Source organism: Podarcis vaucheri (genome assembly GCF_965113315.1).
Source record: "Podarcis vaucheri genome assembly, chromosome: Z".
NCBI classification, from domain to species: domain Eukaryota; kingdom Metazoa; phylum Chordata; class Lepidosauria; order Squamata; family Lacertidae; genus Podarcis; species Podarcis vaucheri.
In genome coordinates this window covers 24504670-24528179 of record NC_138758.1, presented here as the reverse complement: position 1 = coordinate 24528179, position 23510 = coordinate 24504670, and the positions used below count along the sequence as shown (strand labels likewise).

Here is a 23510-nt window from a genome sequence, read left to right as displayed (position 1 = left end):
TAACTACAACTCCTATGTGCTCCAGTCAGCATGCTGAGTGATCAAGGATGATGTGAGTTGTAGTTATAATAGCTGGAGGGCAGAACACTGGTTCTCCCAGGCCTAGAATGTCCCTGTTTTCATTTATTAAACTTGTCTGCTGCCTTGCTATACCACTTTACCCAGTATTAGAAATAGGTTGGGCCAGTTAAAGTTCAGAAGGTTGAAGAGCTGTTTAGTGGAAGCAACCAGAGGATAATAAAGATATTGACTTGGTTTTAGCTGTGAAATTAGCAAGAAATAGGTGTGTCGTTATGATTAGGTTGCCCTCCTTCCCACTCATGGTGCAGGTTTTATACCTTCTCATAGCCTCTGCTGTCATAGATGTTCAGGATGTTGTGTAAGAACCCATACATAGTGATGAAATAACACATCAAATAGAGCTTAAAGTCTTTGCTTTTCTCAATTTAAAATACACACACCCAAGACAAAAGCAACAGTGGTCTATTTATGTCCTGACAATGTAATCTCACAGGTAACACAATGAACCCTGTTCTAAAGGAATTGAAGCTATCGTGCCCCCCCCCCTATTATTTGTTACAGTGTTGTTAGAGAAAACACAGAATATCCTTTATAGCAAACAGACTCCTAAATCACCCTTCACTTTTGTGTAAGAACATTCAGATTGCAAACTAGGAATTTGAATATGAATAATATATGCTACACTTTTGAACTGTGCTTGTTAAATCACCAGCAGCAAGAATGCCTTGCCACATGGGAGGCGGCAGATTGACTTTATTAACCCACCAATTCACGTGCCTTTTTGCTTAGGAATAATAATGTGGCCTGCACCTTATAAGAAAAGAGCATACTTACAAAATGTTGCTCTAGTTAGTTCTGTGCTGGAGGCGAGAGTTCAGATTTCTTTGCATCTAGTCATCAGACCATTGCAAAACAAAATTTAACAGCATGAAAGTAACAAAAGAAAAGAGTACTTGTCTGATGTTTGGTTTGCTTCTGGATTGGGACATAACAAAAATGGTGACCCATGGAATATAGAGGAAGAAGGCTACTTGTGGAGACAAAGGACTGAGGATCTTGGAGGGAGCTAAAGAGCATGGAGGATGAAGAAAGGGCTTCTAATTTAATTTAAGTTCCCAAAAAATCTCCCTGAATGAATTTGGCTTAGCAGAATTTTAGCCGGATGGGTTTATCCCGGTCTATTTTCATTACCTTTTCCTCTTTTGGGATTGTTTTGTTGTGTGTGTAATAATTCAGAAGTGAAAACCATTTCTTTAAAATTTTATTTATTTATTAAATTTAAACTTAAATTTGGTTCACAATCCGTTGTGGTCTCCTTGTCTGTGATTTTATCCACCCACACGTAAGAGCCCACACTACATAAAGGGTACCTCAGGGTGACCCAGGGAACATAGGCTGTTTGGTGGAGGAAGCTGGATGGTAGCTGAATAAAGACTTCCACCTGGTGACAGCGGAAAGGTCACAGGAAGGGAAGTGCAAATGAGAAGGGGACACTCAGTTTGGCCTCATCCCCCTTCCTCACATTCTCCAGGGTATAGCCAAGTACCCATGACAAGGATAATATATAACAACTTGGGGCTGTGCACTGGTTTGTATTGCTTACCAATGCTTCCAACCCCCTTCCCTGATATTGGAGGTACAAAGGAAATGGGGAGGGAAGCAAAGAGCTTTCATAACACCTCTGCATGGTCCCCTTCAATGTCGGAGGTGGAAAAGAGCCATGTGGGATTGCTTCAAAGAGTAGCCCTGGGAGGGAGAAGTGGTTTCCGTTGAATGGAAACATCCCAGTTCATGACACACCCTAGTCAAGCAAAAAAACTTCTGGTGCAAAGCAAATCCACTGAGGGAGGTGGTCCTAGGGAAAGTCCTGAGGGCCAGATACAGGAGCATGAAGGGCCACATTTGCCCATGACCAGAAGTTCCCCATTTCTGCTGTAGGTGTTCAAATATATTTAATAAAATAAACAAACACATCAAAGTGTTGTTTTGGTAACTACTGCTTTCCTTTTTCAGCAATGTCTATTAAATTACATAGCTAATGATGTCTATATACATGGGAAGTTTAGTGAGAGGCTCTTGGCAGAGCCAGAAAGGATCATGTCAGATGGATTTCAATAACTAGCATTATATCTGTTATCAGGGTTCTGTTATTATCTCTTTCTGAATATGATTCTGCTCTGAAAGTGTGCTGGCAATGTAGTTATTGAAAAATTGCAGGCACCCAAGATGTCTGAGCTTAGTGTAAAGCTGAGTGATTACAGCTCTCGCTCTCTCTTTTTTTAAGATAGTCCTTTGACACAGCTTCATAGTATCTCCGCCTGGTATTTAGAGCTGAAGAGCCTAGATATCCGTTCCTAAAATGGCACATGCATTTCTGACTTCTGCTGCTCTCCTTAGAATTTGAGGATTTGTGAGCACAGCAGTTCCATTAGGAATTGGATAATGTAGCATGCACTTTCCACCAGGCTATTTGTATATATGCTTTTGATGGAGCTGAAACGATGGCGTGACCTTCTAAAATGAACCACCAGCCAATATCTTTTCCATGAACACCTGTATCTCATATTTCCAGCTAAGTTATAAATAAATAAGAAGCACACCTTTTAACTTTAAGTGCATTTTGTTTCTTTCTTTCAGGTGCATTAAGAAACCTTTGGCTTAAAAATTTCTTTGTGGTCTTCTGAGCACAATTGTAAGGGACATGAAAATGGCCATAGTTGTGAACTGAGGCACCTCTATTCACTTTTTTAGTGGTAGACTGAGAGCGACATCATGCGTTTGACATAACCTATTTATTTATTTTTAAATATTGCTTTTCCTCTAAATGGATCCCATGGTGGTGAACAATGAGCATGGATCAGACCATTCCTACGAGATACAGATACAACAAAAGCACCAACATTCACAATGAGAGGCAGGAATGTACCTTAAAAGCTCTACTGCAGACTAAATAAAGTAAAGAGAGAGAAAGCACTAGTGAGTTCTGTCCCCCTTTCCCAATGCTTCCATGTTCAAAACAAGGTTAGTCCAGGGACAGGCAGCACAGAGTGCTCTAGATGTTGGTGAACTGCAACTCCCATCATCCATGACTATTGGCCATACTGACCCAGACTGATGGGAGTTGAAATCCATCAACATCTGAAAATGCCATAGCTACCCCATCTCTGGCCTATGGCAAAATCTAAGTCAGGCCCTCTAGATGTTGTTGGGTTCCAATTTCCATGGTCAGTAGTCAGTTGTACTTCAGCAGCACCTGGAGACACCACATTTGGAGACACCCTTATTTATGAATGTAAGAAGCCATCATTTTCTGTTCCCCCTTGTATTTGTCACATGCAGCAAGCACTGTTTCCATTCAGATACATGTTGTCTTCTGCAAGAAACTACATTATTTGACTTTCTGTCTGCTGTGGCTTATGTAACTTATGCAATTTACATAATTAATTGTGCAAATTGTCAGCAAAAATATTGATAGCTAAAAATTGGAAAGCCACAAAGGGTTTAAATGCACAAAAATGGTATAGTGTAATTTAGGAGATAGCACTTTCTGAAATATTGAAGCAAAAATTTTGTGTGCCGAGGGGGCAAAATATATGAGACACTTTTATGGCAGACAGGTGGCCAATTATCCAGCACTTGAGCAAAGACTGAAACAACAACAACAACGAAAGCAGATCAAACCCCATTATTTTTTCTTTAAAAAACAGACAAGCACCAGTAAAGCAAGCAGATGCTCAGATAAATGTATGAGTGAGGACTTCAAGGGGCAGGGGGAGAGAACACACATGTGCACAAGCTCTGCCCTTGCAACCCCACACTCAAGTACCAACTCCATTTCCACCTTCCATGTTTTGTGCACAATGACCTGAAAGGGGATCACTAGCACATTCAACTGACTATACTTAGACACTTCCTTGCAACTGGGAACAGTGGCCTGCAGTGGAGCTAGCACATGCTGAAACTTTAGGGGGGACCTGTGCCATTGCCCCCCTCACTTTAAAGCCTGCTTACATTGCCCCCAAAGTATGAATGGGGCTACTGGGTACAATGACATCAGAACTGCTATTTCCTTTTTTGAGATGTGTTTTATTCATGTGCGCACACACAATGGTTGCACACAAAGAGAGGGAAGTACTGTACCTGTTTTAATTCTGGAATGAATTTTAGGAATTCTCCTTGTTAGACGAATCCATGAAGAGTAGAATGCAAGGCAGATGGAAACCACAAATAGAACAGCATCCATCAGTCTAGTGCCCTGTAGATGTTGCAAACTATAATTTCAATCTTCCTTGACTCTTGGCCATGCTGGCTGAGGCTGATGTAGCACCAGGTTGGGGAAAGGTGCCATAGAAGAAAGAACAAGCCAGGAATATCTGTTTATTCCTAGATTAGGAAACCATTTCTGAACACTAGAGCACTCTCCCTCCTGCAGTTTCAAGCAACTCGTATACAGAATCATACCACCTTGAGCCATAGAGGAAGATCAAACCATTATGGCTAGGTGTCATTTATAGCCCTGTCTGCCATGAATTTGCCCAATCCTAATTTAAAAGCCATCACTGCCTATGTGCTATGGCAGCTTTCCCAAATCTGGTCCTACAGCTCCCATCAGTTCCAGACAGCATTGTCAATGATCAAGGATTATGGGAATTGTAGTCTAAGATATATACAGGCCAACAAGTTGGGAACTGTTCTATCTATGGGTTCAGTTTACCTTACATTCTACTCCTCAAGGAATCATTCCAAAATTCATTCCAGGATTAGAGTATGTGCAGTTTATAATAAAATACACAATCAGTTCATTAGTTTGTACAAGGCAAGCAACATACATTTTAGTCCAATAATCCACAAAATGGCTTCCCAGGTGGATGCTATCATCTTGTTTTCATCTTTGTCGTTTTTCAGGAAATGGTTTTATGTGGTTTTGCTGTAAGATTATGACACTGTCTTATGAAAAAACTTTTCAATATACGAATAGGAAAACGTTTCCCATATACAAATTATCCCAGAGGGCTTTTGAACAAGTATTTCCAAGAGCTCCAAATGTCAGCCTCTGGAGTGCTTGTCTTTCTCATTATATCTTCTTCCAAACACTATTGGAGAAGTGGCTTAATCACAATTATTTTGACTACTGCAATTGCAGGGATGTTTGCAATACTGACAAATTAGGCTACTTTGTCATAAGTACCTCAAATAATTACAGTGCCTGTCAGATGTTTCTAAATCATGCAAATAAAACTCTCTCCCTTTCTTTTTTTCAATACATCCCTGTCTGAATCATGCTATGTATTGTCCTTGATGTCACATTATAACACTTTTACTGCAAATTGATAGAGGTTTGTTGTTGCTTTTAAACAACAAAAACAAAAAGGACTTTCATGACACCGTTTGGTTGCAGCTTGCCACAGTTCCATTTGGAAATTGGGTTTACCAGCCTGACTTAAGTCTGGGTATAACATGTCCTTAGCCTGTGGTGACACTATGTAGATGTACAGATATACATATTAAGGCAATGGACTGTATCCAATGCCCTATTCAGAGTAGACCCACTGACATTAATAGATATAACTATTCATTTTGGTGGTTTTACTATGAGTATGACTTAGTTCAGGGTGTTTTGCCGCTTGAGATGAAAAAGGTAACAGCAATACCTTGCTGTTCCACCAGTTCCACCATACCTACTCCTGCCACTGCCACCTGCACCACCTGCTCAGCTGCCGCCGAAGATGCCAGCACTGATTTCAGGTGAGATCTTGGCCGAAATTGCCTAGATCTTGCCTGAAATCAGCAGGTGGAGGTGACCTCACTCCGCCTAATGTATAGGCTAGCCCTGTCTTAGTTGGAGACAACCTTTATCTTTATTAGGTCAGCAAAAATGTCACAAAATGATGCGTAAGCTTTCAAGTTCTCCTGAAGTCTTCATCAGGCTAGATAGCAAAGAAATGCAATGGGGGGTGGGAATGGCAAAGTGTATTTGGAAGTGTAAGTATTTATTAACACATCCATTCTAAACATATTTTTGGTCAAATAAATCCTCTTGATTTTGATGGATTTTCCTAAAGATAGCTATAATGTTATCTCATTGATATTTCTGACCACAAGATCTGCAATATATGACAAATTCTAAATCCTCAGTTTGGCGCATATATATATATAATGTTATTTATTTAAACAATTTATATACCACTTAACTTTTTTGGCTCCAAGCTGTTTATAAAGATTATAATACAAAATAAAATTTAATTTAAAGGACTGCTTAATTATCTATGAGAATTAACTTTTCCCCCTTGCTACATATGCATTTACTTGACTTAGATTTCAAACTATGCCCACAGAATATTTAACCAGTAAATACTTTCAATAGGGCAACAAATTATTGTGTACGTATATGGATCAGGCCAGATCAAATACTTCATGCACTACATCCTTTATACCTTGCACCAAGGAATAGATTATTCTATTATTTTCAGCATTTCCTAGAAAATTATTCTATTATTTTCAGCATTTCCTAGAAAATAAATCAAAATTAATAAATTTCAAAATTAGGTGGTGGCTGGCGGATGTAATCAAATGTGTTGCCTATAGGGTACTTTTACATTCTCTAATAATGAGAAAGTCACGTCCCACTTTTTTTTAACTCATGTTGACCACCAATGAGATTAAAAAATAATAATCTAAATGATTTGGGGAACTTTAACATTTTAAGTTTTGATCATTTCCAGTTTTGAATTTATATGTTTTAACTTAATCTTCCATTGTTTTATTTGCGTATGTGATTTATATTGTAATGACCATCTGGCTGATTAATTGGGTGGCTTAGGATTGTAGCCTTATTTTAATTTACAGTTTATATTTCAGTTGTTATTGTTTTTAACTGTATTTATATAGGCAACCCAATGATGTAGAATGCAATAGTATAATGCAAGAACAAATACAAAGGTATGGCAACATAAACATTTTATAACCCACAGTTACAAGAAAGAGATTGCAGTTTACAAGAAGAAACAGTAGCAAGGAAAGGATAACAATATTTTACAGTTACCAGTTATAATTTCTTTGTGTAAAGTGATTCTCCTTTGAGTAAGCTGTGGGATAGATGATAGATAGATAGATGATAGATATTCCAATGTGTGTTTAGCAAATGTCTTCCTCAGAATACTCTAGAAAATAGATTCTGGATTGAGTTGCTTGAATTCTGAGATGGGCAACTTGTTGCCCTCCAGATGTTGTTGGACTACAATGTCCATCATCTCTGACTATTAACTAGGGCTTATGGGAGCTGGAGTTCAGCAACATCTGAACAGCTGTGGCTGTACTTTGCAGTCCTCTGCACCCTTACAACCTACTTGCTAGCTAATCAATGAAATAATTGCAGCTGTCTTCTGAGTAAACATGAATAGAACATATTCACATGACAGACAAAAAAAAAATGTCTTGTAGGAGAAATGTGTAACTTCTTTCAGTAGCATGAGACTGCAGACTTAGGCAGATGGTGTTTTGGGGAGGAGGGAGATGCACAGTTAGCTAGTTGTGTCAGAAAAGGAAACATAGTTCATGTGGTTGAGATGAAGCAGGAATGGAAAAAAGGCGAACAAGCAGGCCATACAGCTGTGCAGCGACAGCTGTGCATGGCACATACAAACAGAGAAGTGGGAAGGAAGTGGATGGTATATTTTAATAATAGAGAATCTCTGGCATGGCCATGGTCATCACTAAGAAAAGCGGAAAGTGTGGAGAGACGAACAATTGTGTATTGTTTTGGGCACCCATCTGTCTCAGGAGACAATGCAAGAATGCGCCTGTGGGGATAACGTCAAACCATTAGAGAGTTACAGCGCATGCTGCTGTAGAAATAGATATGGGAGATACATGTTTTATTGCAGTTGTTGCAGATGAAGGCGTCCGGTTTTGCTGCTACAGGTGCACCATGGTGCTTCTTCTCCCTGCGCTCCTCCCAGCAGTCATTCTTCCTCTGGTCACTGCTGTGGATACATAACCTGACTGTCTGTCTCCAGGCACTGCAATTATCTGCAAGAGATTCCCATATGGCAGGGTTAATGTTGCCAGCCTTCATGTTGCTGTTGAAGACATCTTCGTAATGCAGAGCTGGTCTGCCAACAAATATGCATGCCATTGTCTTGAATTACTTATTGGCCTAAGAGATCCAGGCTGACAGGTAACTAAATAGCAGTGCTTCAATGAATGAAGCCGAGTCATTATGTTAGCTCCCTTGCTGGCTGGTTGCTGTTGCTTTGCTGGATCCCTGGGTCCATATCACAACCTCTCAATCTGTTTGGCTTCTCTAACCATTCTGTTGGCCCCAGATCACTGCCTCTCCTCCCACTGCACCCTTCAGAATTCTCCAAGTCTCTGATCTCCTCCCACCTCTCCTCCCCATCTGACTACTCCCACCCAAATGTCTCAACAGGACTCCTGACACATGGATCCAGAACTTAGTTCTGTGTTACTTTCTCCATAGATGCATCTCATTCTTGCCCTAATTCAGTACTATGCGACCCTGATAAGCACATATTCTGGCAAGATGGTTGATAGCAAGGTGAATGCATACATTACTTTGCATCACATTTAATATCAAGGTTCGGGAAGAATTACTGTTCCTGACAAAGATCGTTTCTGGTATCTCAGAGAAATCTCATTGATCCAAAGTGCGGGTTTATAATGAAAAGATATTTAAAGCAAGATCTTGCTCTTTCCTGAGATAATATAAAACAAAATTGGACACCCACTTATTTTTATTGCTAGCAAGTGTAGATATTAACTCTGCATTGCTATTAGGGCTGAGCCAAAAGTGGTCTACCAAAGTTTTCCAGGAAGGAAGGGACTGAAACTCTCCAACTTCTCAGGAGAAGCTTGAAAATTAACCCCTCACCACAAAATCCAGAATTCTGTTTTCTGAAAAATTACAGGTCAGTATTAATTAGTATTACCAGTTGCAGAATAAATGTCAATACATAGTTCGGAGAATTTGCACATATGTTTGCAGATAAGCACAATCCCTGCTCTTCCATGGAAACAGCTCATAAAGGATTGCCTCAGGGGTCAATGCATTGGTGCCATATTTTGTGCCAGTAAAATGCTGGGGGTTTTTGGCATTGCTGTGCCAAAATTTGCCTTTTACTTTCTGAATAGCTTTCATCCCCTTTGAAAAGGTTTCTCCTTTTCCCACTGGGGAGAAAGTGTGGTGGGAAAAGCCTTTATATGAGTGAATTACATATACACACGTGCTGGATTATTGCAATGTGTTCTGTGTGGGGCTGCCCTTGGGCCTGGGCTGGAAGCTCCAGCTGGTGCAGAATGCAGCAGCTAGAATGATGATGGCAGCCAACAACATGTGATACATCTGCTAAAAAGTTCTTCAATGGCTGCCCATATGCTACTGGGGCAGGCTCGAGGTTCTTGTGTTGATATAGAAACCTCTGAAAAACTTGGATTCAGTATACTTTAATAACCACCTGAGCCCTTATATCCCAGTTTGATCAGTGAGATCATCAAGATGAGTGCTTTTAGTTGTATCCCATGTTACGGAAGAACAACTAGTCTCCACTAGCCTCTACAGCATTTAGGTGTTGCTGGTTCTGTACTGTGGAACTGTCTCTTCCAGCCTTGTTTTGTCAAACATGCTTGCTTTTGACTTTCAGGCATCTCTTGAAGACCTTTTTTCACTGGCAGGCCCTTGCAGTTGCTTTAATTCATTTACCGTTTTGGTGATTATTTTCATTGTTTTAATGGTTTTGTTGTACCACTGCCTTGATATTTTATAATATGGAGGTACAGAAATACTTTTCTAAACATGAATGAATATTATATTAGGTAAAATTGCTTGCAAAAAAGTGTGCATATTAGGCAAAACTGCATACAAAATTGCAGTGTGAATTGCTGACAAAATTGCAGGGGGCTTCTCTTTAAAAATATATATGCAGAAATATAGTGAGTGGCTGTTGGAATCCAACTCATATCAGCCTCAGCTGTAATTGCCGGAGGTCAGAGATTATGAGACTGGCAGCTAGAAATGTAAGAAGGCATCACTTTCCATTCTGCCTTGTTTTCGTCTCATGCAGCACTGTTTATATTCCACTGCAGTTTGACTTCTGTTGCAGAGAAATTGTGTAGCTTATGTAACTTACATAATTAAGTAGCTAAATTATATTTAAAAATCATGCTGTTGTTACATTATGCAATCCATTCATTTCAGCGCTAAGGAAAAACAATGCAAATGAGGGAGAATATAATCAGTTACATGTTATTTGTGTACTGAAAGCAACAACAGCAACAGTGAATACTGATCATATTCGCTGAAATGATTTCTGTTTCAGACATGGAATGAATAAACAAACACTGCCAGTTTCTGCTCCAATTTTTGTTTTCTTCAGAATTCTCAGACAGCCCTAGCTGTAATCCAAACCATCGGAAAGGTCAAAGGTCCCTCATCCCTGGTTTATACTGCCCTTTCTTTTATTTTACTGCAAGTCTTCTTTTTTAAAAAAGGCATTCATGATTGCCATGTCAAGTCAATGATGTTTCCATCAAATTATAGTGCATACTGTGAATTAGACCAGGTGGTACAGAAGACATAGGTTAGAAAATTAATTAATGTCTCGATGTTGTCTTTTTGCAAACTGAAATCAGCTCTGTTGAGAGCCAACTCAATTTGATTCCTTTTATTCCAGCATTGTTTCCATACCAGCTCATCTTTATTGAGAACTTTGTGATTGTAACAGCTGGTGCTTGAGTTTATTCCCTGCCCTCCCCCTTGTTCTTCATCCTTTCCCCCCCTCTTTTGCATTATGTAATTTCGATTGTATATCTGAGATCAGTGACTATCTCATTTTCTTATTGATTTGTAAGATGTCCTGGGAGCCTCTTCACTGAAGAGCAGGGCAAAAAGAAAAAGGTTTAAATAAATAAATAAAATCGACATTTCTTATAAGTACACAGGAACATTAATGAGAAAATCCACTTGTCTAAGGTTAAATATTATCCATACTTTAGAGTTGTCCTAGAATATAAAAGGGACAATTTTTAGCATGCTGCTTTTCACTCATAATTAAGGTTTAATTGGCGAGTGGTGGCTGCTTTTAATAATTTTGTATTGGGAAATTATAGTGACTTTCTCGAGGGTGCATTCAAGGAGGAAGTACTTTGGTATTGCCTTGTATAAAAGAGAGAAAATATGAAGTCCTCAATATATTATCCCAAATGGAATGTGGCCCTCAACAGAAAAAATAAATGCTGTCCACTCCTGTGTTACCCAAATGCAATATCCATTACGCAAATCCTTTGGAAGCATCTTTAACATCTCTAAAATGAATTCCTTCTGAAACAAGAAGGCGGGGATTAGAACGCTCAATTCTTTGAGTTTTGCTGCCACCAGATGCATGGACTCTCGTGTCATTAGGTCATTTTTAGAGAGACTCGGGGGAACTGATGGTTACCATACTTTGAGCAAGCCTCCAGCCAACTACAAGAGTGTGCTAAACTACAATAACAATGGATTCCATTGTGAGGTGAATGATTAATTCCATTGGGATCCAGCCAGTTGGTTGTTGCAAAGGTAACCAAGTGACAGGGTGGGGGATACTGATTCTATTCATAGCATAAAGCTAATGGCTGGCTGGGAGGAAAGAAAAACTTGGGTCAAACAGACAGGGCGGTCAAACAGACATGTATTTCTGAATCCTCAGGGTTAAGAGTCCCTTTATTTCCAATATGCAGTTTTCTTTATGTTGCTAAAATGGCACCAAGTGCACACAAGGATGAATTAGGAGCCCATGTAACTACCCTAGGCCCCTTGGTGCATTTGTTGGCTGCAGAATTTCATGACAGAATTCACACAGAAGTAATTCTGCATGCAGTCCTTCTAGCGTGTTGCTAATAGCACAGCAGTAATCGCTCCTCACCCCACTGCTGCAAAAGTCAACTATTTTGAAGTTACTGTTTTTTCTTAAAGGCACAAAAAATGCACAGAAAGCACCTGGGGCAAGCAGTATCCCAAGTAGTCTTCTCCTTTTTGCTGTTGGGGTGCTTCCCCTCACTGCCATCCACTGTTTCCTGTGATGCAGATTTAAGTGCCCAGAGTTTTCTTTTTTTAGAATGAAAAGTTCTCAGGCAAAATTAACATAAAAACAATGTCAGTCATGTTTTTTTACAAACAAAAAACTGGCCCTAGCACAAATAACCCCTGTAGCTATTTGTCTGAAATTGGGCAGGTTTACTGTGTACGGGTACTTATCTGAAGTATGCCATTTTCATACAAATTGCCCATAATGAATAAAGGAGATTAAATGATTTTATTATTATTATTTTTTTTGGCTACCACAAAAGTTAGCACTCTGAAATTCGACAGGTTTCATGCCCTCGAAAGGGTCTGCCATGCCTACAAACGCCATACAATTCTGCCAAAAATAATAATAAAAAATAGATGGCTACTTTTGGAGGATTTCTTTTTAAAGGTGTCCAGGGCACACATGGACACACACAAATTGGATCTATTTGTGTGACCAGGCCGCGACAGCCACAGGCCCCAGGGATCGTAGGAAAGGAATACTGACTCTGACAGCGTGTTATGGAATTAAATAAGGCCACAACTTTATTAAACTTCTGAATGTAGGAAGACCTTGGCTTAGGCCTTGGGTATGTACCCCTCCCAGCCCCCCAGCTGGGGGAACTGGGAAACATCAGGGTAAATGGGATATGGGGGTGCACTGCGAGATGTATGTGTAGCAGGCAGCCAAGCCCATATCCCTGCACGCAGGGTAATTCACAGACAACCTTTCAGTGTATGACCAGTGACACCCATATATATAACCCCTTTAAGAGGGGGACCCTGGAATCACCGCTGCATGGGGGTGAGACACCACTTCAAAACCACCACCAGCACCCCATTATAGGAAAGAAAAGACTAAAGGATTCCACCCAAGGTCATAACCACCTAAGCTGTGACAAATTGCTTTGGGGAAGACAAAACCTGTCAATGCAGGAAAATTTCTTCCTGGTCCCTCAACAGCAACCAGTCAAAGACCGCAGCAGCGCCCGCTAAACAGGAAGAAAAAGTTGATCTGCAAACAAGGAAACATTAAACTAAGGGAGGGTAGGGTGGGTGAATCTCCTGAGCCTATTGCCTGGCTACTGTTGGCTGCACCCCCTATATATTAATGGGACTGGCCCCACCTCCCAGCAATGAAACTTGACAACCTAGGCTGGGCGTGAACCTCCAAATATTAACACTGAGAGGCAGGCCAGCCCCTCTTTGCCATTAAGCTCCCTGGGAACTGTAGCACCGCATGCAATCCCACAAAGGGCACCCACAATGTAAAGTGTGAGTGTTCATTGTCTTTAATTTGGAAGGCTTTGTTTTTTCTCTGGTGGAGTTATTGTGCCTTCAGATTTCATTCACATTCACATATGCTAACATGAAAAAGTTACAGCTTTCTTTTTTTAAATCCCTCAAAATAGTGAATGGAAAGGCACAAAACTTCATTTTTTCTCACTCAGGATTCCGATTCTGTCTTCATGTTGAATCAGAAACATCTAAAGTGCTTTAGTGTGGTGTAGTGGTTAAGAGTGGTAGACTCATAATCTGGTGAACTGGGTTTATATCTCTGCTCCTCCACATGCAGCTGCTGTGTGACCTTGGGCTAGTCACACTTCTTTGAAGTCTCTCAGCCCCACTCACCTCCCAGAGTGTTTGTTGTGGGGGAGGAATGGAAAGGAGAATGTTAACCGCTTTGAGACTCCTTCGGGTAGTGATAAAGCGGGGTATCAAATCCAAACTCCTCCTCCTCCTCCTCTTCTTCTTCTTTCCCCAAGCAGGATACAAAGTGAATCTGGTGCACACCACTGCTAAATATACATGCAAGATCTACTGAAGAATGATTTGGTTTTTCATATGTTCAATATATGATATCCAGCTGTAAAAAAACTCTGTTTTATTTTTATCATTCTTTCCTCAATTTGATTTAATTAGTAAGTTTTGACCACCTGTCTAATCAGAAATTTTAGTTCTCCGCCCTGCACTTACATACATAAACGATGCTTTCTGCATTTTAGCATAATAGCACAATTATCAAATGCAGCACTAATTCCTAAGATTGTTTTGGCAAGACCTTTGAAAATTATGAGGGATAAGCTGAAGATTGTGTAGTAAAAATAGTTTTTTAATGGAGACAAAGAAAGGAAGGAGAGAGAGAGAGAGAGAGAGAGAGAGAGAGAGAGAGAGAGAAGAGGAGGGGTGCTACCACATACCTGTTCAAAGAGGAAATTACATCCATAGGGGAAGAAGGAGAGATTGGGCAAGATAACAGAAGAATGCTAAAGCTGGAAGAGCAGAGGGCACAGGAAGAAACATGATAGGAAATAAGGGCCAATCACTGTTTCTTGGCCTAATCTACCTAACAGGGTTTTTGTGAGGATAAAAAGAAAACAAGAACCACGTATGACACATTGAGGTCATTGGAGGAAAATAGTTACCTTGTGGATCAGTACCTCCTTGTACAGTATCTTCCTTTTGGTGGCTCTGCTGCTAACATGGCTGGATGCTTCCACTTCCTGGTTCAGAGGGCTGGAAAGGCATACCTCAGCTGGTTCCATATGTCCACTTGTTGTTTCTAATAGCCACAGAAATAGCCATTTATACTCTAATGTACATATTAGCACATACTAAGATACCCCATCTGTAAATCAAGGGCAGAACACAGCCAAGGTTAAGTTATTTCCAAGTGCCATTGATTTTCTGTGGGACCTTGATTTTTGCTAACTGCAGAGCAAACTGTTTATAGTGAGCTAATCCATGCAAATGAACTTAAGCATGTAGCTGGCAGCATAACTTAGAAGCATGGCTGCCAAGGAGAGGATCAAGAAAGAGTATACTTTGGCTGGGAAGGAAGAGTCAGCCCAAGGAGAAGCATCCATAGGATTTAGACTGCAGCACTGAAAAACAAATGTACACACCACAGTAAAAGTTCTCCCATGCAAACCTCCCGTGAAAATTGTGTTATTGGTTAACCTTATTCACTGCTGAAGGTCCAAGTAATGATTTTGTGTTCCCCATTTTGTCTGAAACACTATGTAATGTCTGAAGAGTTTGAATCATTTCTACTTTTCTCCCTCTTGCATTCTCCAGTAGTTGCACCAGAATAGCACTTTATCAAAAGAAAAGAAAGAAGTGTTGAAAGTCGAATTCCTCTGAAGAAATATTGAAAGGAGCTTCATTCAGTTCAAGCTGCTAAATGGTTTTATTTCCCATTTTGCTTTCCAGAGCTTGGAATGCCATAAAATAAGTTTTTGTGATTTGCGCAGGGCATGAGTAATGAAACACATTTTGTGTTTGCTATGACTACCACAGTAACTCTCTCTAACAGTTCCTAATTGTAGAGAATACACAATAAGATAATTGGGGGGGGGGGAGAGAGAGCTTTCATTTCCCCCACTATTCAATTGAAATACATAATCAATCTATGATGCCAGACCATAATGCACTGAACACTTGCTTTGTATGTAGGCAGCCATGTGAAGTCAGGTACAAAGAAGCAAACCTATGATTTTTAAAAATGAGGAACAAGTTGACCTCCATCACATCATTGACCTAAGCAAGTATATTTATAATAGGGTTGTGAATCATGTGTTGGAGGTTATCAATAAATACTTCTGAGAAATCTATTATCTTCCTTAACAAAATACTATTTGCCCAGAAGTTTTTTTAAAAAGAAAAAGAAAAAAGAAGTCTGTCTTTATTTTAATTTATTTTTTTAAAAGACTATTATAACTTTTAGCCTGGACCACCAAAAATCATGGTTATAGCGTAAATCCTCAGGAGGTAGTGAGTCTCCAGATTGTAACTCCTTGGTAGTAGAGAATACAAAATATCTGCAGAACTGACATCAAGTACACTCAGGCTGCATTCACAGGCAGTTTATTTCATTTCCCAGCTGTTTTCCTAACTGTTCATTTCCACATTCCGTTCGAGCTTTCACATGATAAAGCACCACTTCTGGAAAACTAAAGAATCATAGTGCATGTTTAGCTCTCATTTCTGTGTTATTTCATTCGGGGGGGGGGGCAGAAAGGGTGAAGGAGTAGTGAAATTGTCCAACCATGTTCGTTGTTATGCCATACCACGCCCATTAGTCTGAATTAAATTTAGTGAGACATGGCAGCACATAGGACAAAAAGCCACCATTCCACAACACAATGCAATGTAAAAAGAACATTCAAAACTGGGACAGAAACCCTAGCATTAAATTTGAAATAGTACCAGAATATTCCCACTTCTGAATGCACAATCAGAGATGGATTTAGGGTAGGGCAACCGGTTCTGTCACACTGGGCACCGAGCCTAGAGGTGCTGTGGGGTGTACCAGCTTATAACTTAGTGAATTGAGCAAAATGGAAGGTGATAGTCTGGGAGCCACCAAATTTTGGCCTTGCACAGGATGCTGCTGAAATTTGAAAGACCAAAGTCCAGCCCTGGCAGAATTATCGTGAATATTATTGCGTTACTTGTCCTGATTATAATACTAGTGGTTCTATCCTGCATTATAACACTTTTTTTACACTGTATTACCCCCACCCTCAATAGACAGACAGACAGACTGACTGATGATATAGATTCTATTTGGGTTGCCATATGACAAGCCCTTTTTATAGTATATCTGAAGGAGCATCTCCACCCCCATCGTTCTACCCGGACACTGAGGTCCACCACCGAGGGCCTTCTGGCGGTTCCCTCACTGCGAGAAGCCAAGTTACAGGGAACCAAGCAGAGGGCCTTTTCGGTAGTGGCACCTTCCCTGTGGAACACCCTCCCACCAGATGTCAAAGAGAACAACAACTACCAGGCTTTTAGAAGACATCTGAAGGCAGCCCTGTTTCGGGAAGCTTTTAATGTTTGATGTATTATAGTATTTTAATGTTCTTTTGGAAGCCGCCCAGAGTGGCCGGGGAAGCCCAGCCAGATGGGCGGGGTATAAATAATAAATTATTATTATTATTATTATTATTATTATTATTATTATTATTATTATTTTCATGGGTAGAGTTGTCATAGCGATCCATAGTTGAAAGTAAAAGTTGGCAAATGTCTCCTCTTTTTTGCTCTTCAAAATATGGCAACCCTATAAAAACAAACAGAAAAAGAAGAAACATACATGAAAACGTAAAAATAAGGTTATTTACAAAGTGGGGCACATATCTACCCTCCACCCCCCTTTTTAACAAACTTTGTTGAAAATGTTAAAAACAATTACCAAACGCTATGTGTTGTCTCAGTTTTTCATCAAGACTGTAAAATATGATGAGACACTAGTTAATATATACATTTGTTTACTTATTTAGAAGTATTTATTTGCGTGTTCAGACCCAGAGAACTCCCCCCTAAATAAACACACATTTTAGTTTTAGTTTTTGGCAGAATTTAGGCCACAACTTTATTGATTACAGAAAAGTGAGTGGTTGCATAAGCTCTGGTTCGACTAGCTCCCTGCACCCTTGCAGGCAGCACTGACCCAGGGCACCAGCATAGGTCAGCCAAGGGTGAACACCTGAGGTAGGTGAAAAGCTCAGGAACAGACTCTGTTCACTCCCCAGATGCTCCCCTGGTCTCATGCATGGGCACAGCCCCCTCATGGGGGATAACCAAACCAAGTTGAGTCCCTTGATTCCTTTAACAGAATACCCTTCACATAGGGATGGCGAGACCGTTCTCCCATCCCTATCACTTGAACCAGTGCCTATCCGCAACCTTACAAGTTGTGATGATTTGCTACGTGGCAGGCGAAACCCAAATGGCAACAGCCAATCAGCCAAGTGGGGGAAATTCCTGCTGTGCCCCTGTCCCAACGTCAGATGACACATGATGGCATAGCTAGGTCAATCGCAAAATGCCCCCAAAGTAGGGAGAGGTGGGCGGGTGTTCCGATGCACGAGCCGAAAGAGGAAGCTCTGGGTCACATGCATAGGTATGTATAGGCCCCTTGATCCGTTTAGACTGCACCCCATTGGCCAAATTAAACCCAGCAACAAGGGACCTACAAATCGGGTGTTTTGGCTGTCCAATATACCCACGCACAACTAGGAGGTCAGTCTCCAGGTCTCATTGCAGCACATGCCCTCTTTTAGGGAGGACACAATATACAACTGGATCATAAAGATATAACAGTTTGCAACAATATAAAATAAAAACTGAACAATAAAATAATAAAAAGTTTAAAATACTTAAAATTAAAATTCTAGTGCGTGGAGGGGAATCATAATTTGTTTGTTGTTTATTTGTAATTTATATGCAGAGAATGGTTACAATTCTAGAGATAAGACAGTGAGTGCACTCCGGCAGCAGATTCACCACTCAAATGCTAGTTGAGTGCATTGCCTCTGTTTGGGGGAGCGGCTAAATTGCCACTTGCCTGGTTCTCCAGGGGAGTGTGGTTTCTATGGCCAAGGCCTAGTCTCAAAGCTATGCAGTATTCAGCACGGCCATGGGGGGGGGGGGTACCAGAGCCTTCCCCTATAGTCGTGTGATTTTTGTGGGAAGCACCAAATTGAATTGTCTAATCCGGGAGGAGCTGGGAGGCAGTGGACCTGACTTCGCTCAGGCCTGTGAGTTTTCTATAAATCCAAGCTGTGCCTGGGCCTCCCAGCTCAGACCTTTGTTGGACTTCCCATCCACTTGCCCTGTTCTGAGTGTCCACCCCAAAGTTGAATGGGCCAGTTTGTGTATGGACCTTGCTATGGTATACTTGGTCTCTGAATTTGGGTCCAGAGAGGAATTTGTCCAGTCTGAAGGTTTTCATCTACCTCATAGCAATCGTCACAACTTTTGGCGGATAAGGCATTTCGGTGGTGTTTCCCATCTGGTGGTCCACACAGGGACCGGTGGGCCATACTGGCCTTCTGGGTGGTAACGCTGACAGAACACTCCAATTTAATGCATGACCCTCAATCTAGGGTTGATCCATCAACCAGCAGGATTGATACCTGATACATACCCAATGCCTTCACCAAAGCCTACTTACATCTGCAATCAATAATAGTTGGGCCTATGTCAACCCTGCACTAATGCCCTGCACCTTATTTCTGCCCTTCAGTGGCCCTGCCCATGCTGCATGCTTCCTACACATGGGTCCACAATAACAGCTCAGATGTCCTGATCTTATAGGTTACGTAAACCAGACAACCATTGGCATTGGTTGTCCCTTTGTATTATGGAGTATCCTTTGGCTCTGAGTTTCTAAAAGAGACACATTTACACTAATAGCCCAACTTTCTGTTATTTTTACAGGTGTGTGTGTGTGTGTGTGTGTGTGTGTGTGTGTGTGTGTATTTCAATGTAACCTCATAGCCAATGATTTCTGGGTGGTGTCCATTATTTTTTTATTTTTGAAAATGCAATATTAAAACAATAAAAAGGCAAATGCAGCATAAAAGACAACAAAGAACAGCAGAGGGAGAATAAATAAAATGAATCAATATCATAAAACTCTCATAGCACAAGCAAATCCTAACTTATTGTTCTTAGAACGGGGGGAGGGGAGAGGTCATTTCTCCTCCTCTTAATCCATGAAGGCTTTTGAATATACAAGTACAGAGGGTAAATCTTTTCTTAAGTGCCATAAAGACTATAACCCTTAAATGGTATAAGGCAACCAAAGAAATGCAACTGAGGTAAAGAAATTTAAATCTTTGATCTATGTAGCTTCTGAAAAAGATGTTTTGCTTAAGCACAGTGTAGCCAAGTATGAATTGACAGAGGTATAATCACTGGTGGTTGGTTCCAGCCTTGTGACAGGTAGGCAGTTCTAGAAAAAGATGTGCACAAGGAATGAGATTCTATTCTGTATGCTTCAATCATTTTTCACTGTGCAGAAAAAGTTATGGGGGAAATGAATGGAGAGTGCATGAAAGCCATATGCATTGTTAGCAAATGAAGACACTGTTTGCATATGATAATTTCCATGTTCACGGGATACCAAATTTATTTAGCAAGGCCACAATCCACATAATTCAGAGAAACTGCTTTGCCAGAACCAAAAGCTTGATGTATTCAAGGTCTTCCTTAAAATGCTGCAAAGAGAAACTTTGCTGCACGAATTAAGCATTCCTTGTGATAAAAGACATTCGTGTTGTTTATAGCACTTTTTTCGTCCCTATATGGCAAAGTGAAAAATGTATTTGAGGCCAAAGGAATAGCATATCTTGGCAGAGCGGCTTAAGCAGATTTCCTATTCACTGAACAGATAAATGAAGCCAGAGAAATACGTTAGAGAAACTGCTGCTTTGAATGCTAGCCCATTGCCTCGCGATATCCTCCGCAGGAAATAGACAATCACAGGTACTCACTGTCAAATCCAGTTTCCAGCTGAGATGCAGAGCCTGCTGCACGCATTGCAATACAACCTCTGTCCTTCTCCCTTTAACCAGTTGTTTCTCTTTGGTATGAAACAAACAAAATGGAAATATACAAGACAGAAACAGTTATTTCTTTCACAGCTGGTGACTGATAATGGGGCAGTTACACCACAAAGATAATAACAGTACAATAATATGTATAAAGATTTTTTTTATGAGCTAGATATCTTTAAAAGCAATATGCAGTATCTTTTAAAAAGAATCATATGTGGCATTTGAGTACTATAAACAACAGAGGGTTTGTGACATTATTATTTTTAAGAAAACCACATTTATTATAGCACAAATGTTGACCAGTTGATTTCTACTGACACATGAAATGTTAGCCTGAGTTGCAGGTGTGTGTGTTTGCACATGCATGTGCACATAAGTGTGTAAGGCTGCCATCATGCAGCCCCAATTGGAGGATTTGTAATGCTTCATCACAATCCTGGATTTGCATGAAGTCAGGGCAGAGTAATGAGTAAAACAGAATGCAGGTTGCACAACACTATGGCCATGGCATAGGAGTGAGAAGAGAGAATCATAGAATTCTAGAGTTGGAATGTGGCCCGAGGGTCATCTAGTCCAACTCTCCAAAGAAAGTGATGGCTTAAAACAATGGCAGATGCTTCAGTAAAGCAAGGATGAGAGAGGGAACTGAGAAGAAAATTGTGGTTTTAAACAACAGCAGAGGTTTGAGGAAAGTACCTTCATATGATGGAGTATTTGAAGGTTCTGCATCCTTTTAACTTAGGCGAAACGATTCACACTTTCAAAATTGCTAGGAGAGTTGGAATGCAGTTATTATTTGGTTTTCACATTGCTCTGAAATTTCTGAGGCTCAGCTCAGAAATGTGCACCAACATGAGTGTTTTATATTACAATGCATGCAAAAATGCATATTTTACGAAAATGTGTTAATGTGTGTTTTGGATAAGCTTTGCAAAGGAAAGGGCAAGCTGATCTCCTTGAAAGCATGGGTTCTCTGAATGTCACCAGACCTTATCCTTCTAGCCAATATGGCAACACTAACATACACATGAAACAATGTGGTGCTTTAGAAGAGGAACTTAAGTAAATTGGAATCAAACATTCCAGAATGTCAGTACAGACTTTTCTCACCATTGCCTTTTTGCTATTTTAAGCAATGTGGAATAGCTAATGCTAACCAAGCATAACATAAAAAGCAACTCGTGGCAGAATTAAGCTCAGTGGGCATCTTAACGGAAATGGATTCAAAATAAAGACCTGATTGAATAATTCAGTAAATACCAGGTGAAGAAACTTAAAAAACACAAGCAACCCAAAAAAACTATTCAAGTCTACAATGATTTGTGATCTGGAATGGAAAGGATTAATCAAGTCTTGCTATTTTCTTTCTCATTCAAATGTGAATCATAGAATCATAGAACTGTAGAGTTGGAAGTGATTGTGAGAATCATCTAGTTCAGACATGTTCAACTGGTTGACTGCGATCAACAGGTAGATCCCTGGGTGATTGTGGTCAATCGCAGAATCCTTATTGATCACGGGATTAAAAAGGAGAGGGTTGAATGTCTCTGCTCCCCTCCCCCCTTTCTCAGTTCCTCCGTCGCATCATGCGGGCGGTCATTTGGCGTTTGTTGATGTTGATTGTGGATACAATAATTGTCTATTTCAGTGTGTGCGTTTGTTAGTTGTGGATTTTTCAGTGAGTGATGTACAGCATTTCCCCATAAAAAATCTCAGCAACTCTTTTCTATCCTTCACAAAAAAGCTCAACAACAACTCTGGTCTGTCCTCCCCTTCCACCCACGCTCCTCCTCCCTCCAATGACAATGGATAGATCACTGCTAGATTTGTTTATACTGGGAGTAGGTCGCAGTCTCTTGGGGATTGGATGTGCCTGTATCTAGAGGCATACTACCTTTAACAATGGATATGGAACATAGTCATTTTGGCTGGTAGCAAGGACTGTTTTTCAGCTGAAACTCGCCAGCACCATTGCCAGGTCTCACCAGGTCTCAGTTCCAGCACCTCTCAGGTTGGCACCATTGCCATTGTAAGAGAACAATGGAGATGGTCATGGTAAGTGCAGGCACCTCTTTTTCTAGAAAAATACCATTGGTCAAGTTTGCTAGGGCTGATGCACTTGCAGTTCAGCAACAGCTGGAGGGCCAAAGGAGCCCCACACCAGCATTAGATGATTGTGTGTATTATTTCTCTTATTTCAAAGTGTGGTTAGTCAGCCCTGCTGCATTGGAATCTTTCCTGCCCATTCCATGCATGGAAAACTTAACATAATCTAAGCAACAGCAAGGGAAGGAGTTGTTCCAGTGAATGTATCTGAACCCACAGGCATGCCCACCACTCACATTTATTCACACACTTTTGGTAGTTCAAGAGATATAGGATCTTTTGCTAGAGTTGTGTGTGTTTGAAATGCAGTTGTGTTTACCCTTAACAATATACCCACAAGAAGTTCTCAAACAAAAGGAATAATTGACCCCACCTATTGACCCCACTAAAGTCTGTCTTTACAAGAGAATTACTGTAACTATTGTTATGAAATATGCCAGGCTCCATCTCCTCAAATGAAGGGATAACCGCTTCTGTAAATTTATATAATTCTGGCGGAGGTTTAAAACATTATAGACTTACTCTTTGTTTTGAAGGGGCTCCCGTGCCTGTAAATTCCATCCACTTTTGTCAAAAAAAGCGGGAGGTTATGGATCCCCTATTACTGTGAATGGGAAAGGCAGAGCTTTGTATTATAAAGAGTGGTTTGGAACCCAAAGCACAGATTAAAGTGGAGAGAGCGTATAACAACCCAGAAAGGGATCAGATATTTGTATGTGTATACGCACAGAGAGATGCAAGGCAAATCTTTAAGCCTCTACACACCTCTACTATGGTTATAAAGTGGTAAGCTTGGCTCCTTTAATGAGAAAGATGACCACTTTCCAATATTGCTAGCAGCCCCTAAAAAGCATATAGCCTTATCTTTTCTTGTACAGCAATTCCTGGAGGGAACAAGGATAAGACTGTTAAAAATGTATTTTCTAACTTGAGTCAGTTAAGCTGCATTGATAACAGACCTGGGCTTTTTT

At 40.4% G+C, this 23510-nt stretch overlaps 1 protein-coding gene and 1 long non-coding RNA gene across 2 annotated transcripts in view; one reads left to right on the top strand and one right to left on the bottom strand.

Moving 5' to 3' along the window:
• The window catches only part of LOC309524129, a 208473-nt gene that overhangs the window by 55482 nt on the left and 129481 nt on the right, over positions 1-23510 (top strand). The gene's annotated exons all lie outside the window — the stretch shown is intronic.
• Positions 15102-23510, bottom strand: part of LOC309524245 (uncharacterized protein) — a gene marked incomplete at its 3' end in the record, with an annotated part of 71286 nt that continues 62877 nt past the window's right edge. The window contains exons 3-5 of the mRNA XM_082208708.1: positions 20371-20459; positions 16998-17150; positions 15102-15179 (exon numbers count right to left, since the gene is read on the bottom strand). Coding sequence (XP_082064834.1) covers positions 15102-15179; positions 16998-17150; positions 20371-20459 — 320 coding nt within the window. The remainder of the gene's footprint in view (positions 15180-16997; positions 17151-20370; positions 20460-23510) is intronic.